At 38.6% G+C, this 18879-nt stretch overlaps 1 protein-coding gene and 1 long non-coding RNA gene across 2 annotated transcripts in view; one reads left to right on the top strand and one right to left on the bottom strand.

The window, feature by feature from the left end:
• HSPA4L (heat shock protein family A (Hsp70) member 4 like) overlaps positions 1-10272 on the top strand; it is a 19516-nt gene extending 9244 nt beyond the window's left edge. The window contains exons 9-19 of the mRNA XM_079305801.1: positions 599-750; positions 1253-1359; positions 1791-1924; positions 3151-3353; positions 5367-5468; positions 5950-6087; positions 6435-6560; positions 7198-7305; positions 8217-8336; positions 8682-8843; positions 9226-10272. Coding sequence (XP_079161927.1) covers positions 599-750; positions 1253-1359; positions 1791-1924; positions 3151-3353; positions 5367-5468; positions 5950-6087; positions 6435-6560; positions 7198-7305; positions 8217-8336; positions 8682-8843; positions 9226-9420 — 1547 coding nt within the window. The 3' untranslated portion in view covers positions 9421-10272. The remainder of the gene's footprint in view (positions 1-598; positions 751-1252; positions 1360-1790; positions 1925-3150; positions 3354-5366; positions 5469-5949; positions 6088-6434; positions 6561-7197; positions 7306-8216; positions 8337-8681; positions 8844-9225) is intronic.
• LOC306802065 lies at positions 3362-18879 on the bottom strand. The gene is made up of 3 exons (XR_013774263.1): positions 18669-18879; positions 16952-17049; positions 3362-4379 (listed from the first exon to the last, which is right to left on the bottom strand). It is a non-coding gene; the product is annotated as an uncharacterized lncRNA (long non-coding RNA).

Here is an 18879-nt window from a genome sequence, read left to right as displayed (position 1 = left end):
TGACTTGGCTAGATAGCAAATAAAGGAATTAAAAACCTGCATAACTGCTGAGCAGAGCTGTTCAAGGACTGAGAGTTGTTTGAAATGACTTCAACCACATATCATGATTGCAGAATTAAAATGTTAACCTTCAAGCACAATGTGGTATTTATTAGATATATTGGCTTTGAAGGTTTTCTTTTCTCTTTTGGAAAGCAAAACTAAGGCAGACATAAAATGAGATCTATCTGGGTTTCATTTTGTTGGTCCTGTTTGGGGGAGGTGAGTTATTGTCCAGTAGTGCAGAAGACCCCATTTCACCCTTCTGAGTTCATGCTCAGCAGAAAGGGGATGCACATGGACAACCCACTTTAAAGAACAGCTGTTCTCATTGATGCTTGGCTTCTGCATTTCCCAGGTTTATGCAACTACAAAACTCTCTAGCCTACAGGAGGGACAAAGTTTTATAGATCTTGTCAGCCATGAAGTGTATTCAGTGCTTGTTCACTATGCCTAGATAATAAAAGAACTTCTATCCTTTTTTTCTCTTCTTTTTGTGTCCAAAGATAGCTTTCTGGTATCTTGATCATAACTTAAGGGCATGCACTCTCTTTTCTAGAACTTCAGCGTGAAGATATCTACAGTATAGAAATAGTAGGTGGGGCTACTAGAATTCCAGCAGTGAAGGAACAGATCTCTAACTTTTTCTGTAAAGAGATAAGCACCACACTAAATGCTGATGAAGCTGTGGCAAGAGGCTGTGCCTTGCAGGTATAGTTCCTGAAATAAAACTTTAGTATTGCTTCTTTAACATAATGTACTAATGAAATACAGCTAACCGCAAGCAGAAGGTACTGCAGCTGAAACAAGGTGCAGAGTCTTACTTGCTCTTTCACTAATTAGTGACATGTCAGAAATTATTCTGTTACATTCATTAATTTGCTCCTGTGTCATGTTAGAAGGATGGGCTTGTTAAAAAGACCTGTTAAATTTGAGTACCTAAATTCTGCTGTTGCTCTTCTGTGTTATCACTTGGGACCTTTGCTGGGAATCTTTACTGGAAATCACTGAGGAAATAACATCTACTACTTAACACTTAAGTCTTTCAGTTCAGTTGACTCTAGGAAGTTTCTGTTAAAAAAAAAAAAATGTATGTGATAAGCAGGACCTCCATATGACCTATATGATAAGTACTAATTCTTGAACTTGCTATTCATACGGCTGAATGAATATAATAAATTTTTGGGTTTTTTTTTTTTTTTTTTTTTCCTAGTGTGCAATTCTTTCTCCAGCTTTTAAAGTGCGTGAGTTTTCCATCACAGATGTTGTTCCTTACTCTATAACACTGAGATGGAAATCATCTTATGAGGAAGGAACAGGGTAAGTTGTACAGGGCCTGCAAAAACTGGTGTTTGCACATAAAGAAAAATGTTGAGCTGGGGAAAAAAACAGGCCTCGGGCTTTGAAGCTGTCATGCACTTGAACTTTTGAAATATTAATTTTCTTTTTTAGCATTTTACCTTTTGGGTTTCAGTTACTGCTTAACAATTGTAAATACAATTAATTAAATAGTTGGCGTGAAGTTGCTTAATATTTAATAAGTGTGACATAAAATGCAGAGTCCTGCTTTGAGATCTTGAGGCCTTCAACCTCCAACTCTTCAAACTCCAACTTTTTTGTTAAAAAGTGACTTAACCAAGCAAAAAAGTGATTTAGTTTATCAGGGTTGCTGATTGTTAACATACCTAGACTTTGAATATCCATGAAGTTATGCTCAGAGGTTTAATGTTATCTAATGTTTATTGCTTTAGGGAATGTGAAGTCTTCAGTAAGAACCATGCTGCTCCATTCTCAAAAGTAATTACTTTCCACAAGAAAGAGCCTTTTGACTTGGAAGCTTATTATACTCATCCACATGAAGTGCCTTATCCTGATTCCAGAATAGGTAAAGACATGGGAATAACAGCCCCATCCCTAACTCCTGTTGATAGAGGAAAAAGTGGTTCTCCATTCTTGTAAGATATGTTCCTTCCATATTTTCTAGCTTACAGAATAGCTTAGGTTCTTTAGAAAGGCTCACCACAGGCTTCTTGATTTAAATATAGTTAGCAAACCATATTGACATTTGTTTGACATGCCTAAAAAAAATTCTGCCTTTTTCTTTCCATCTGTCTTTACATTCTTTTCTGAATGCTTCAGATGAAGCGGGCATAAAGAGTTTAGTGCTCTGTTGTATGGTTCTTCTAGTATCTGTAAAATTGATAAGGATCTTAGGTGCCTGCCAGCCTGGATTTTTCAAAGGAATTGGATCAAAGGAGCTGTTGCCTGTCTGGACAGATGACTTGTCTCATGATATCTGTCATGTCTCTTTCTGTTAATCTGAGAATATAAAATACAGGTGTTTCCTCAATTTAAGCATCTGTAGTAGAGTCTAAAGAACTAAATGGCATAAATAAGTTTCTTGTTAGCTAATGCTACCTTACTTGCAGTTATTAGTACACTCCTTGGGGTCTTTAATTCATTATTTTATTCACTGATTTATGAATCAGGTACAAACTTGCTGCTATCTTTTGGCTGTCTATGCAGGAAGTCTGTGGTCTTGAGGGGGAAACATTCTCCTTTACACAAGCACATAATCTAAACTTAAATTTTCAGCAAGTTGCAAAATAAAAGTATCAACCCCACTGCTTTCAGAAACTTTGCTAAGCACTGTTCATTTTCCAAAAAGTGTAGTGCAGCCATGTTATCAAATTCAAACAGAATCTTTTATCTCTGTTAACGTTTTATTTTTCAGTGTGAAGTTTGAGTTACGTGGACAAAAGAAACCATTTGAGATGAATCAGAGTAGTTTCTCTAGTGTGGTGGTTACAGAAGGCAACAGAGAAGTAGAACACCTAGTAAAGTACTGTCTTGTTTTTTTATGAAATACAGATAAATCAAAAACATCTTACTAATTATCAGTGAACTGAAAATAATTGGGCAACCAGATTTTTTTAGTTTATCTACCTTCAGCTTACATTGTAGGCTTGTCAACTAAATAGAAAGTTTCCAAATAGTTTCAGTTACGTGAAGTTGCTGTTTAAATTAACACCCTTCAAGGAAGATGTTTGGGTTTTTTTCCCCTTTCTACATTTTGGAACAATAATTAAAGCTACCTCTGTTGTTTCCAAGGGCGTTTCACTATTCAGAATGTTGGTCCCCAGCACGACGGCGACAACTCCAAGGTGAAGGTGAAAGTGCGCGTCAACATCCACGGGCTGTTCAGCGTGGCCAGCGCGTCCATCATAGAGAAACAGAGCGTCGAGGGGGATCACAACGACACCCCCATGGACACTGAGTCAGCAACTAAGAACCAAGGCAGAGATGAGGAGCTGGTATGTAAAGCTTGTAAACATTTACACTGTCATTGTGACAACAGAGCCCATAATTGCAGGGTAAATCACCGTGTTTCGCTTCTGACAGTTACTGCTTCTCCACCCTTAAATTACTTCTTCGCTTATATAACACATTTCTTCATGTTTATTGCTTAAGTGCTGGTGGAGTGTGGTACTAAGAACAAAGAATGGAAAAGCAGGTGCTAAAAAATAAAGTAGTTTTTACTGTTCTTTATCATCTCTCAACTAGTCTTAGCATTATCTAGTGTCACTAGCAAAAGGCAGCATATTTAATGAGATCTGTTGACAAATTAATTCTAAAGGTTTTTCCTCACAAACTGTGTTTTCAATGAGTAAAAAATACATAGTATTTCTTTACACATGGAAAACTGCAGTGCCTCCTGAAAGTAGCTCACTGTGAGATGCAGCTGTGCCCTTTGGCAGTGCAGAGTTGAGGACTGCATGCCAGGGAACACTTTGGAGCTGGAAACGGGAACACCAGCACTGATCCCAACAGCCTTTCTCTTAAGATTTGGCCTTAGCTTCTCCACTTTAGATGGATATTCTACAGGAATTAAAGCAAATGGTTACACAACTAGCATTACATAATTGGTATAAGCAACTTCTTAAATACTACACTGCTTTCCAGGAATGTGAGCATATTTGAAATGCTGAGCATGGTGCAGTTCCTTGTGGGCAAGTGCTCCATGTATGATGTTCATAACCAAGTGAGCAAAGGTTGGAAGTGCTAGAGCTGGCATTTAGTGTAAAAGGCATGTGGAGCTTACTGGGAGTGTGCTGAATTCAGTATGAGAGTAGCTGCTTCCGTGCTCAGGCTTTCAGTTTGTAGCACTTCATTCTTCTAACACATCTTCTGTTTTACAATGGTGCTTGTCAGCAATTACCTTTCAGTATTGAGGATGATCCCTTTGACTCTGAGGAGGAGGTTTGTGGTGTCTGTGTCTCATTATCCCTTCTCTAGCTGTTTTCTGTAGGCAGAGAAGTTCCTTCCAGTTGTTGGCTTTTCTATGTGAACAGTAAGAACGGCAAATGAGGATTTAGATACTACTTTTTTCCTATGCTGAAGTGACAAAACTTTAAATTTTGTAGAAGTAGCCTTCTTGTTTTCCACTTTAAATTGCAACACAAGCATCTGTGCTTCAGTTTGAAATCCTTAAACAATTGGTTTTATTGTTTTGTAGAACTAGTGGTAGATTATTTTACATGAATATGTAGTTTGTGAATCCAGAGACATTAATTCCTTGTAATGGAGGCAATCTTGGACCTTTCAGACCTTAGCTACATCTTGTTAGTTATTAATGTGCTGGATCTCTGAGTATTAGAATCATCCTGATAACTTCAGGCCTACCCACTACTATGTCATTAAAAGTGTTTTTCAGTCATGACATGGAGCTGTATTACTTAGACCAAGTGATTTGCACTAGAAATTTAACCCTCTTTCAGATTGTTAAATTTAGAATAATGCATAAGTGATGAACTTAGAGAAAAATTTATGTGAGGCTCTCTTTATTTTGAGTGGCAAGGAGGGAAGATAGTTTTTCATGTACTCCCTAGAGGCTACTACTACAGAAGCTAATTTTTATTGATTTTACTGTTTGGTGAGACAGATGCAGGTAATAATTGCAGTGATTAAATTATTTCTGCTTTGGGTTTTAAACTGTAAAGTTTAGGTCAAAAATTATAGGAGGTCAAAGTTCTGGCTGTTCCATAGAGAATCCATTGTTGTTTCCTGTGTTGGTGGTGTGTTGCTAGAATGTTTTTTTGATTTAATTTTATATGTATTTGTTTCTAATTTAACATCAAGCAGCAGAGTAGAATTTTCATTTAATTTGAAAAATACTGCTACAAAATGCCGGTTTAAACATGGTGAAGTGAAGCATAAATTTTTAAGATTGATTCCAAAGTTGATATGTTGTCTGTGATTTGCTGTAGTTGATATCAGTCCTAAATCTTACAGCAAACCTTTGCATTCAGTTATGTAACTCTCTGCAGGATAAAATGCAGGTTGATCAAGAAGAAGGTGCGCAGAAAAGTCAAGCTGAGCAACAGAACCAAGCAGATGAGGAAACTGAAAATCCTGGAACTGAAACCAAGGTTTGTACTCAGTATTGATATGACATTTTTTTGCCCACTATTCTCACATTTACTGATTTTGCTAGTTGAAAAAAACATGAGACTGTGTTTAGAGGACAACTATATTGAAATGGTTAAGTAAGGAATCCTATCACAGAGCTTTAATTTTCAACATAGCATGATTAAGACTTTGAAGTAGGTTTTGCTGTTTAACCTGGTTCTATAATGAAGATGGAATTCAGGGAGATTAGGGAACATTGTGAAGAATAATGTGCAGTGCTTTAAGCTTTTGAAAAAGATTTCTTAAGAGTTCTTTAAAGAAATTAAATTTCACCTGTTTGGTTCCAAGCTAAGGTAATACAGAGGGATAATTAGGTGCTTAATTTACATAGGAGTAATTTGTAGCTGTCTTAACTAGTTTTATTTGTGTCTCTTTTTTGAGCATGAATGTAGTAATACTTCAATTACTGGTAGTTGCTTAGTAGTGTCACTCTTTTCACAGGCTGCTTCTGGAGAAAAGCAAGATCATCCCTCCCAGCCAAAGGCTAAAACAAAAGTTAAGAGTATTGACCTCCCCATACAGGCAAGCCTCTATAGGCAGCTGGGACAGGACCTGATCAATTCCTATATAGAAAATGAGGTAAGCAGCATAAAGAGGTGACCACTCCAATTAATGTCACTGTAAATAAGTATCTTAAAAGCATTTGCAATCATCAACCTAACCTGATTCAGAATTCTTTAGGAAGTTGCCCTTAATTATAATGAGTGTTGTTGTGGTTTGGGTTTTTGGTGAAATGACTCAGTTTCTCTGAACTTAGCCTGTTCTGGTTGTGCTTGTAGTGGTGGCTTACACAGAGGTGAATGTTTTTATCAGTAATTATGAATTATCCTGCCTTTGCCAAGTTCTCTGGTGCAGTTTCAAGAGTAGCCACTAAGCTTAACACTTAAAAATGCTTTCAGTTTTAAGTGTGCCTTTCTCCACCCCAGGGGAAGATGATGATGCAAGACAAGCTTGAGAAAGAACGAAATGATGCTAAGAATGCTGTTGAAGAATATGTGTATGAATTCAGAGACAAGCTGTGTGGAGTCTTTGAGAAATTTATCACTGAAGAGGTAAGACTTGCTTATATGTTTCAACTGTTGCAAAAAAGTTCCTCTGTGTTTATAAATGTTGAGTGTGCGTTCTGTGGAGGCTGCAGGGGTCTCTTGGACTAGTTTTGGAATAGGAGATGGCTTCCCAGCACTGAAGCTCAAGTTAACACACCTGACATTTGACTTGCAGAGTTCTGTACTGCCTGAGAAGCTCCGCAGTGGCAAGGAAGGATCGGAGATGCAGGCAGAAAGTAAAAACCCTATGGTCAGCATAGGAAAGTAGGACAGATCACCACAAGCTTCTGAGTGGTATGAGTGGGTAGGAATTAAAAGCAAATGAACAGATAATATGGAACACTCTTCAGAGGTGCATGGATTGCCTTAAACAGCCTCAAGGTCTGATTTTGTATCTCTGGTAAACTTCACCTGCAAATCACATGACTAGGGCTGTCCTGCCTCTCTCATTACTGTAAAATTTTAGCTTTGAAGTCTGTTAATTACTGTTTTCCTTCACTGTCACTTTGAATATTTTAAGTTGATATATCAAGCTGAATATTTGAAGCAGTCCTGTTTTGAGTAGGGTGGGTTAGTGCCAGGGAAAGAAGTCTCATTTGATGTGTTCCTTTCTGACTTGGAGTGTCCATAACCTGATTTGTAGGATTCAAACAAGCTGACCTTGTTGTTGGAGGACACAGAAAACTGGCTTTATGAAGATGGAGAGGACCAGCCAAAACAAGTATACATGGATAAGCTTCAAGAATTAAAGGTAAGGTTTTAAGTTGTTTTCAGGAAAACTCACTCATATATGTTTGGGAGTGGGTGTTCAGGTTGTTTATGTTCAGTTATGAAATGAGCATGATATTTAGAACTAGAAGTACAGTGTCATGTGAGTTGTGCTCCTCACTTGAAAATGGTTGAAATAAAACAGATTGTCACTAATGACAATAGATTTAATTGCAATGGGACTTTTATGTCAGACTTCTTACAGTCTGAATGAGGCTTTTGAGTAGTTTGACTGCATTCCTGGGTAATGAGAATTACATTCCAGAATATATATTCTGTTTTTCCTGTTCTCAATGATCTTCTATGTATAGTAAGACCAATTTTTGTGTCTAATATCCAGCAATAAAGGCTCTGGAGTGCATTAACAGTAGCTTCCATTGTATCATTTGATAATTAATGACAACCAACCCCTATATGCTTTAGATTTTAAGGATCTGATGGGGAAAATGTGAGTTCTGATTAATAACTACCTACTTTGTAATAAGTAGTTGAAATATATGTCTAGCCCTTGGGTAGTGTAGCAGTGTAGAGCCAGGCAAATGCCTGGATACCAGTATTCAAGAGAAGGAAAAAGCAAACAGTGGATGGAATTAGAAGTTTTCAGATTAACTACTTGAAAATTAAAGCATCTGTTGAAGCCTAATGGTTTCTGTTCCAAATGCATTTTTCCAAATGCTCTTTGTGCAGAAAACAGCAAAATACCAACCCTAGAAAGGACAGTCACTATTGCTTTTTTTTAATTGGACTAAAGCAATATAATATGCAAAGACTTGGCTGTTTCAATGGGTGAGAAAAGGAGTTAAAGGCAGCCTTCCTTCCCATGCTGCATTGTATTCTTAGACCAGACTAAAGGAAATACGTGTTTTGTAAAGATCTTTGTGCTTATTATTCCAGAAATTTGGTCAGCCTATCCAGGAAAGATGCATGGAACATGAAGAGAGACCAAAAGTTCTAAATGAACTGGGAAAGAAGATTCAGCTCCTTATGAAAGCAGTAGAAGCATACAAAAATAAGGTAAAACCAAATGATTCAGCTACTGAGTGATTGTAGGTGTTCTGAGTTTGGCTGCAGAGTCTTTTGTGTCTAATCAAATCCTGTAAAGTTAGCTCTTGCACTGCTTTAGAAGGAGTGTTGTACTTCTGCTCCTGAGAACTTTAAACCTGTTCTGCATTGCTGCCAGAAAGAGCTTCTTCATGAGAATGTAAATCAAATATTTATGTGTTTTTGTGGTGGCTGGTACCACTTGAAATGGATCTCTGAATTTACAGCTGTTACCAGTGTTTCTGTAACTTCTAAGATTAACTTATTTGGGTGAGCAGCATATTTTAATTGGTGATACAAATACCTGTCTCTCCTTAGGATGAAAAATACGACCACCTAGATCCTGCTGAGATGGAGAAAGTTGAAAAATACATTAATGAGGCTATGAATTGGTTGAACAGCAAAATGAATGCTCAGAACAAACTCAGTCTAACTCAGGATCCTGTTGTCAAAGTGGCAGAAATACTAGCAAAATCTAAGGTAAAAAAAAAATGTACTTGTTGCATTCTAATCAGTTTTTCCTGAACCAGATTTTAGCCTAGATATGAGCTAGAATATTATATGTGCACAGATCTTAAAGCTGTTAAAAGATCTATACAGGGAGAACAACAGTTAACAGCACTCCTCAGTGCTGTCTCTTATTTACAGTAGTACCACTGCACAAGCTTTTTTAAAATAGCCTGAGTTACAGCACCCCGTTTCTATTGAATGGGTTGTCATAGACTTGACAGAATAGGTAAGTCTGGTCCTTGACAATGAAACACCAGGCCATTATGGACCAGAAACAAATTAAAGACATTGTAGTTGAGTGCAGTTGCTGTGCCACCAAATGACCTTGCTGTCTCACCTGTGTCCCTACTAGGAACTGGATAGCTTCTGTAATCCCATTCTATCCAAGCCCAAGCCGAAGATTGAACCTCCCAGTGATGGGCAGGCCAAAGCTAACGGGGAACACAACGGGCCAGTGAACGGACAGAGCGCCGCTGAAACAAAACCCGAACCAGCCAAGGACAACCCTCAGCAGACCAAACCCCCCGGAGAAATGGAAGTGGACTAAACCTTGCAATTCTTTTACTTCATTAAAATAGTGCAAGTAACCACAGGGTCCATTCTTTTTGTCTGGTACACACCTCAGATGTTCAGTTATTCTTAGCCAAACTTCTGTCATTTGTTGCTGAGTAGTTTTGAAAGTGTTTTATATTAAGTACACCTCTGATGTTCATTTCCACTGATGCTGCTTATGTGGAGCTTTAGCCAAATGTAGATTGTATAAGTCAGTTGAAGCTTTCCCAATATATTTTATATCAGACATACAGAATTGATCTATAAATGGCAACAATCTACCTTATTTAAAGCTTTTATTGTGGATAAACCTCAGCTCCTTTATTCAGGAAAGGATACTGTATTGCACTACTGATGCTCAAGTGTAGATCTAATCGCATCTTTATTTTGGAAAAATATTGGAATTGAAGTGGCAAAACCTGTCACTTGAAGCACTGACCTTTTCTAGTTATTGTATTGTTATAATTTAAATATTAAAATAGAGGTTAGTTGGCATACCAGTCCATCTTGTTGATGTACCATGAGAATGTGTACGGTCTTTTTCATAGGAACTGAATAATACGAGCTTAAGCATTTCTGGGTTCCCATACCACTACCAGTCTTCATTACAAACTGCTCCAGCATCCTGGCTCTGCCATGTGCTGGAATTCCTGGCCTCTGCACATTGCTATACGTACCCTGCTGTGCTTAGGACAGGGTGATGCTTGTGAGAACAGGATGAAAGGGGAGAATATTCAAAGCCTGCTGCAAAGCTTTCCCTTGAAAATGTCTTGTTGCACGTGGAACTATTTCTACTTCTTTTGTTTTGAATTCAATTTACTTCTTGATTGTATCTCATCCTGGGGAGGAGAACCAACAGAAACAGTGCTGTGCAAACAGGGTATCACCACCCTCATTTTGACGTTGCTTAAATGCTGTTTGGTGCAAATTTGAAAGAAATGCTGAAATCTTATTTAAGCCTTGATGCTCAGCAGATTAATTTTTTTGGTCAAGGACCAAAACAGAAGAGCTTAAAAACTGGATGTTATTAGCCCAAAGATGGAATCTGCTTGATGAACTTGCATAGCTTACCACTTAGCTTTGGTCATTTAGCTATAATGAAAGTGTCTACAATGTACTACACAGTAGAATCACTGTTTTCTTTGATACATCTTTGACCTTGTCAAGGTCCATTGTATGTCTCAAATATATTCCAAATGCTTCTGTCAGTCACTGAGGTACTGCAGCACTTGCTAAAGCCAGTCACTATTGACTTCAAACAACTCTTAACTATCAGAATGGGAATGGGCTACTCTAACTATGAGAAGTGGTTTCTTTACCCAGCATAAGAAGCTAAAATAAGTTGCAGTGTAATGCTTCAGGGACTTCAACTCTGTCCCAGATACAAATCTGGATGTTAACCAGGTACTCCTGCAGCAGTTCTCCCATATGAGGTGTTGCTGTTGTAAACAAGTGAAGAATCACAATCTTGTTTCTGGCTTTGGCCTTGCCCTTCATGTTCTACCACTGTTCATGCTACCAAAAAATAATTCCTGACCTGTGGGAGAGGTGAATTCAGCTCTCCTACATCTTCACAGAAAAAGTGGCTGTACACCAGTCTGCCAGACTAGTTCAAGTGCTGGAATTGTGTCTTCATGACTGACATCAAGTGACTGAGATGAGTGTACTTTGCTCTCATTCTATTCCTGTTCCTCTTCCATGCAATCAGTGTGGATGGTCTGACACTGTTAGTTGACATGTTTAATGTCCTTGAAAAAAACCTGAGTGACTTTGAGGAGAGCTGTTCTGCAGCTCCTATGCAACTTCAGTCTCGAGTTCTGCCATGGTAGTCACACCTCTGGCACTGAGGGGTACTGTACTGCAGCATCAGCTGTCCTTTCACTCAGGCTCAGCTGGCTTTGTTCTCACAGACTTTATCATCGTTTCTATCCTAATGGCTTTTACCATGGCAGTGTCATAAAGAGCTTTCTCAAGTACTGGCTTTCTAAAATCAGCTACACAATAATTTGTCTAGCTAGACTTCTCGGTACCTGTGGCAGAAGAGCACAAAACTGCAGAAATCTCCACTGTCAGCTCTCCAGTAGCTAAAAGGTCATGTGCAAGAACAGAGTGTCCTCTGCTCAGGGCTATCAGATGCTTAATACATCACAGATGTTTGCAGCAATGCTTAGGATAAAGGCTAGAATAATTCACACTCAAAAGCAGATAGGGTTCAGACAAACAGTTGTCAAGTTTTCTTACTAGAACTGGGTTTTTTTTTTTTGCTGTGCTTCTGGTCTGTCTCTAGGTCCCTGCTGAAGAGGGATGCCCACAGCCTGCCAGCAGAAGCTGATTCTGAGGTCCTTGTTCGGAATCCCATTTGGGATGGTAGAGTGGATGTGAGGTTCACATTAATATATTACTTGGTCATATGTAATGTTTTCTGTTACGAAGAGGAGATTTTGCCAGGCCAGATTTTGGTATTTAAATACTATGCACAGCTTGAGGTTTTTTTGTGTCAGACTCAGCGAGCAAGTTCCATCTGCCTACCCTGACAGCACCAGAGTGAGTGTCTTTGCAACATAAAGTTCTGTTGGGGAACCAGCAATAGTCTGCTGCTCTGCATCTTGTATATTATAACAGCAGGTAGTTGTCAATAATGTCTTACTTGAAACTTTCTGCTGAGGGCAAGATACATTTCTAATATTTGAAAATGTTCCCTCTGTCCCACAAAAAGAAAAAAGGAAGCAAAACTATCTTTGTAAAGGCTGTAGAGTTTGTTTAAAAAACAAATGTTTAATTAATAAAGTTCTAGAGTTTCATGTAAAGATCTAGTTACAAACCAGCATAAATACTTTGTTTCATTTTACCATTAAGAGCTTCCTTCTTTCTTTCAAAGAGGACTCATTCTCTTCCGTCTGGAGCATTACTGGACTTGCTCAAGAAAGAACTAATTTGTTTTAATTTTCTCTACTAAACTAAGTTTAGTTTAGAACTGATTCATGAGTTCCTTTCCACTTTTTTTATTATGGTACTTTAGACTCCAGGGAGTTTCTTTGAACTCCATTCAGATGTAACATAAACAGATTTGTAACATTTAAGTTAGGGGTTTGTGCTCTTCTTTCTTGAAGCTGTTGCTTCATGACAAAATGCCCCTTGATTTTAAATGAAGGTTTTGATTTGGTGTGTCTGAATTTGAATGAAGACTCCTCTCCCTTGCAGCTTCTGGCAGTATCCTTGCACTGCTTAAATACTGCCTTTGGGGCATTCTTACAAAAAACATGGAGTGAGCAGCTGGGCCCTGAATGCTCAGAGGCAATTGGGAAACATCCAACCCGTATTCCACAACCTGTAATTCCCAAGGCCCCGGGGCAGAGGGAGGGGGAAGATGCCCTATCTCTGGCAAGCAGTGCAGTGTCTGTGGTGCAGCTCCAGCATTCCCAACACCTTGTGGTGTGTGGGATGGAGGTTTTGGTTCTTCCACATAGAAGTGGAAGCTGTTAAAGTAAAGCATCCAATCTGTGTGTTGATGAGATTTCCTTGTATCTTCAACATATTTTCCAACATCTCTGTGTGCTGAACTCCAATCTCTCCTACGGATTGCTAATAACAGTTCTCAAATACTCCATATTTAAGCGGGGGTTTTCCTGTAAGGATTATTATGTAAGTGTAATTTCAGGAAACAAGGAGCTGGCAGGAGGCTTTTCTTCCCGATTATTTTTTGACACCAGTGTGAAAAATTAACAGCCTTAACAAAGCTTCTCAGAGCTCTGGTTTTCCATGCCTGTCAGTTAACCAAAGCTAGCATCCAAAACACAAAGCTGTGTTACAAACACACTGCATTTGCTGTTCCAAAGCACCTGCCTAGCTGCTGTAGGAAAAGAAGTTAAATTCAATTTAGATCAGTGCCATCATGATCCTCATTCCTCAAAATAGGACTTTTCATCACTGTGTGATCACACTTCCACAGTTCTGTGAGCCCTTCTCAAGTGAAGCTCAGATGCCCAAACTTGAGTTGTGGGCTGGTATACAGTCTGCCTGCTCTAAGGATGCTTATATTAATTGCCACTAGCTATGAGCTTATTAACTGGATAGAGGAATATTCTGTTGCCTCTTAAACTTCTGCTACTCTTGTTTTCTCACCTTTCAGGCACCAGGAGACACAAACTCTTCAAAAGAGGTGGTAAAAAACACATTGCTTAACAAAAGGCGTTCATGCCTCATAAATGATAATTTCAACTTCCAATATAGCAGTTGGAGTATAAACACAAGCTCTTAGTAGCTACAGAAAGAGTGTGATGGCTGACTCCTAGCTGAATTCTTAATGCTCTGCAGTTGAAGTTCTAAGACTTCAACCACTTACTACACATGTAAATAACAGTGAAAATAACTAATTGTGACTGTTAACACTGCAGAATACTAAACCAGGAATGTGCTTGATGTAAGTTACTTTGATACAGCTGTTAAACCTTGGTTTCTTTGTTTCCTGGTCAGAAGGAAGTATGTTAAGCAACAAAAACCAGGAATCATTGCAATGAAATCCATCAAGAATAATTTTAAACAAAAACACAGTTAAGAGCTATACCCACGAGCCACCTCTACCAAGTGTTGAAATAGTTGAACTAAGAAAGGTGGTAGTCTGTGAAAGTGGCAGTGGTTGGGAAAGTTCCTTTCCTAGGCGATAACCGTATCTGCGTGGGTTGAGGGGGGAAGAGATGGGAGTGTCAGAATTCAAAGCGGTGTTTAAGTATGGAAAATGTTTACCATGTATGTAAATGGGATTCTTAGTAGTGACAGATCATGTGCAAATTGACAAGACTTCAATTTATTTTTGAATGGCAATATAGATTGTCAAGGTTGTGTATAATTATAATAAATATATAAACCGCTACTTGAACCATAAATGACCACCCAAGACCTCATTTTTGGATCAGTGTTCCTAAGAGCAGCTTTGTCTGATGTTGTTGGTTGATACAATGTGAGTTCACCCAAGAGGCCACAGGTAAGATAAAGGCATTTTTGGTGCCTCACCTGTCCTGCTGTGGCTTCTATCACCCTTTTCTGTCCCAGGCTGCTGCAGCCCAAACACAGCACTGCTCTGCTTCTGGGGAACTGCAGTTATTTTCACTGCTGCCATCACATCTCTGTGTTTGGATGAGCACAAATTCCCAAGTTTCTAGTAATTCATCTTTCATTAATGACTTATTGCAACAGACAAGTTCAAGATGGTTTTTCTGTGCCTTGAACTGTTGGGGCAAATTGATGGCTTTGGGCACAGTTGATTCTCTGAGCAGATGTAGAGGTACAGCTGGAAAGCAGCAACCTGTGAGATTTCTCCAGGAATTTTTCTGTGTGTTAACAGTGTAACAGGAATCTCTGGGTCCTCCACTAGGGTGCAATGACTGTGGAATTCTGCATGACCAATACAAATGCACCAAAACAACATGATTCAACATTTTGGTATCCATGTTCTTTGGTACACTTTAAAAGCTCCTCAAAGTCTGCATTTCTTCCAGGCTTTGCATTCTTAGATCTCAATAAATAATAAAATATTTCAGCTATATTAATTTCACAAGCCAGGTTTGGGATTTAGGGGTGGGGAAAACTCCTTACTATTGAAAAAACCTCTGTATTTACATGTATGTACATGCACATATATAGTGCATATATAGAAATCAACTTGATACCTTATCAGTACAGGGGAAAATACTGCCCTTAACCTACTCTGCTGTCTCAATCAATCAGCCCCTTCACACTCCAGAATTTACCAGCTGTTCAAGGATGTTCACCACCAGGAAAAGCATCCCATTGTCACACTGTTCTAGCAAAATAAGGTGAATGTTGAAAAAAACCACAATATCTTGAGTTGGAAGGGACCCACAAGGATCATCCAGGTCTAACTCCTAGCTCTGAACAGGCCATCCCAGCATTCCCATCATGTACCCTACAGCATTGTCCAAATGCCTCTTGAACTCTGTCAGGCTTGGTGCCATGGCCACTTCCATGGGGAGCTTGTTCACACACCCTCTGGGTGAAGAACCTTATTATTCAGCTTAACCCTCCCCTGACACAGCTTCAAGCCATTCCCTTGAGTCCTGTCAGCTGAAGGTAGCCAGCTAAAACTCTCAAGAAATTAAAAACACAGCCACGATGAAAGGCTAATGGTATTTCCATGAAAATACTGAAAGACATTGTGAGGCCCCCTAAATTTCAAATTTTGCCTGAAAACCAGCTTCTCTGAACTGTAACATCCTAACACTGCCTCAAGGGGCTGGCTCAGTGCAGTTTCAGGGAGAAAGGAGCTGCTTGCAGAATAAAAACAATTTATTCACAGGGACTGTGTTTGTCACAGAGCTTCTGAAACAAGTGACCCTGTGATCATTACCATGGCTGCAACTAAATATTATCCTTTTCTTTCTCAGCTTAACTCTGTCCTACATTCTTCATTCTCCCTATAAATACCAGTGTGCTCTTCCTTTTATAAGGTTAATTATATTTTCAGTAGTGCTGAAGCATTTACAATTACAAAGAAAACATGACACCTTCTACTACTCGTCAAGAGCATTTTACTTGCAAATTTCTTCAGAAAATAGCCTTACCCTCACATGAGAGGACAATGCTTTCAAATGCTTCTGTTGCAATAAATATTCCCCACCTAGTCCAACATCTACCTGCACTGTCTTGTCTACAATATCAAGGCAGGACAAAATACTTTTATGTGATGATTTTGGCATAGAGTGGAGATGGAAAATGAGATCCACAGATCACTCACTCTATTTATGATGGCATTTCTAATCCTGTGCTTTGCAAAGGCACTGGTGAAATAATCACACCAGCTCTTGCAAGCTCTTATTAAGTGGAGATTAACAACCTGCTCACAGATATTTCAGAAAAGTCAGTGGCATTACCTTTGCTGGCTTTGAAAACAACCCATATTGTTTTCTCTGTTGCTTTTTCAAAAGCCTTTCTCTGTAATATGGAGTTCACAAACACTGAAAAGTTTACCAGGCTGATATCTGTGGGCCTCAGAATGACAGTGGAGGAAGTATTCATTGTGTCAAATAGCAGCAAGCTTCTACCACAGGAAACTTTCATTTTCTTCCACATAACAGAAGCTATGAAATACACATTTATAAATCTCATTTGCCTAGTAGAAATATAAAATGCATCTAAATTCACTAAGTTGCCAAGACTATGGAAATTGTAAAGATAATTATCCTACAACTTTCAATTACACAAATAGAGTATTTGCATTTGTTTTTGCTTGCAAGAAAATAAACAACCATAGTCCAATTTCTAAATTCTCATGATAGTGCTTTTTCAAGACAAACTAACTGAGCTCAGACAACATACTTTTCAGTATCATCCTGGAGGCCACTAGAGAAATATTTTGTATTGCTTTCCTTTAATACCATGTCAGAAAAAACACCACAACAACCTGCTTTTGCTTGCCCCAAAAATGGCAGTAAGAAATGTCATTTGACTTAATATGGTAAACTGTTGATCAAAATCCTTTTTGAACAACTGGACAAATGCAAAAATTATACCTTTATGCATAGGTGACATCTTGTTTTCATGGATAACATCAGTAAACAAATCTTCAAAGCCAGAAGGGCAGACACGTATCCTGATGGTAAAGTATGAACTGAAAAAAGGAAAAAAATATAATTAGTATTTTAATTAGACTTAGGACAATTAAATTATATTTTGTTGAGGAAGCCTTCAAATCTGACACTGCACCTGTTGTTATCACCTTGAAATCCACCTGAAGGAATTTAGCAGTTATGATTACCCAAGGGACTCAGCTTCTTTGCTAATCCAGCTGCTTGCTTGGTAACTAAGTGCTAGTTACAACTAAAAATTTACAAAAATTACTTCAAAGGGAGTCAGTCAAGGTTCCCAACAGAATAGCCTGGGGAAATACTGAATAGATTTGTATTTAAATTGGTTTTTAGCTCTAGGTATCCAAATAGCACTATTGCTACACTGAGAAATCTGTCCTTGGGTTTTCAGTTTGTCTCACTTTGCAGGGCAGAACATCACTCATAAGGGCACATGATGCAAGTACTAAGTGAGTATCTGCACTGATTTGAAACTCCTTCAGCTGTGCTGTGATAAGGTTATTTTCTCTTTGGGGTGAGGAATTTTTTTCACTGATGTGAGTTTGTGCAGATTGTGTGATGTATCATGATAATTCCAGACCAAGCTAGGCCTTCTTAATATACAGTTCAAATACTGAAAACACCCTTTTTTATGGAATGTATTTTGACTTGCAGAAGTTCTATTAGAAACTATCACTTAGTGCTCACAAGTGCAGTACCATCAGAAGATCACAGAAAAGGCATCTGGAAAAACTTGATCATTGGTTCATGTCCTGCTCAGGAACAGGGCACAATCTGGGGCTGTGTTCCATAGTAATAAATACAGACACCTACAACAGAGGCACCAGCCAAATTATCAAATCATTCCAACCACCTCATTGTTTCCATAACACAGGCATGATGTCAGCCTGGCTCTAGTGCTAAATCACTGACTAAGCTCACCCTTGGTATCTACAGAGAGAGGCTTGACTGTACCACACAAATTCTGTAACTTCAGTAAGATGGACAAAAGATCTGAGGGGGAAAAACCTTATGTTGGCATAAATGGTAAAGTACCACTGAGCTACTACATGCTGCCATTATAGTCCAACCAGTAAAAACAAAATACCCACCTGTCTTTGACAGCATTAACACAAGCAACACAATATTCCAGTAGCATAGGTTTAAGGCCACTGCTGCAGGGCCAGTAACTTTATAGGAGGGTTCAAAGTTGGAATGTCCATAAAAATGTGTTAGTCACTGCAACAAAGCCTTCTGCCACACCAAGGATTTTACTCAAAACAGATTATATTTAATAACCAGCTTCTAAGAAACAATCATTCTTTCAACAAACTTTTTTTTTTTTTCGTTTATATTACAAATTACTTCCCTCCAGCCACACTCCTCAGCTAAGGATGAAACATGTTGTCACTTTTACAGATGAGTAAACTAAATCACATGTCTAACTGGTCTGACCTGTTTCTTAAAGATACAGATTTAAATTAAAAAATCCTTCTCTGAAATAAATTGAATTTCACTACCAAAGAAGTAGGGGAGGCGAGGAAACAATTTTTTCCAGATCTTTTTTCTTGATCAGCACAGCAGCAACACAGTCAGTTCCAGGATGAAAAAGTTTTCAATTATTTTTTTTCTGTCTGAAACCTGTTCCCTTTGGAGAACTTACCATCATACAGACAGCCCTTTCCTGTGTGAGGCAAAGCATCAAAAATGATCCAGGACTCAAGATATTTGTTCAACTCCCAGCCTGTCTCAACACAAAGATTCTGCCATCTGAATTCACATTTCCTCTGAGCCTGCTGAAGAGAGAAATGTCATTGTCCTGAGCAGTCACAAGAGAAATCTGAAGTGGAGAAAGTTTTTAAAACAAACAAACA

This window comes from Erithacus rubecula, assembly GCF_903797595.1.
Source record: "Erithacus rubecula genome assembly, chromosome: 5".
Taxonomy (NCBI): domain Eukaryota; kingdom Metazoa; phylum Chordata; class Aves; order Passeriformes; family Muscicapidae; genus Erithacus; species Erithacus rubecula.
The sequence above is the reverse complement of the archived record's forward strand: the minus strand, read 5'-3'. Positions and strand labels throughout refer to the sequence as shown.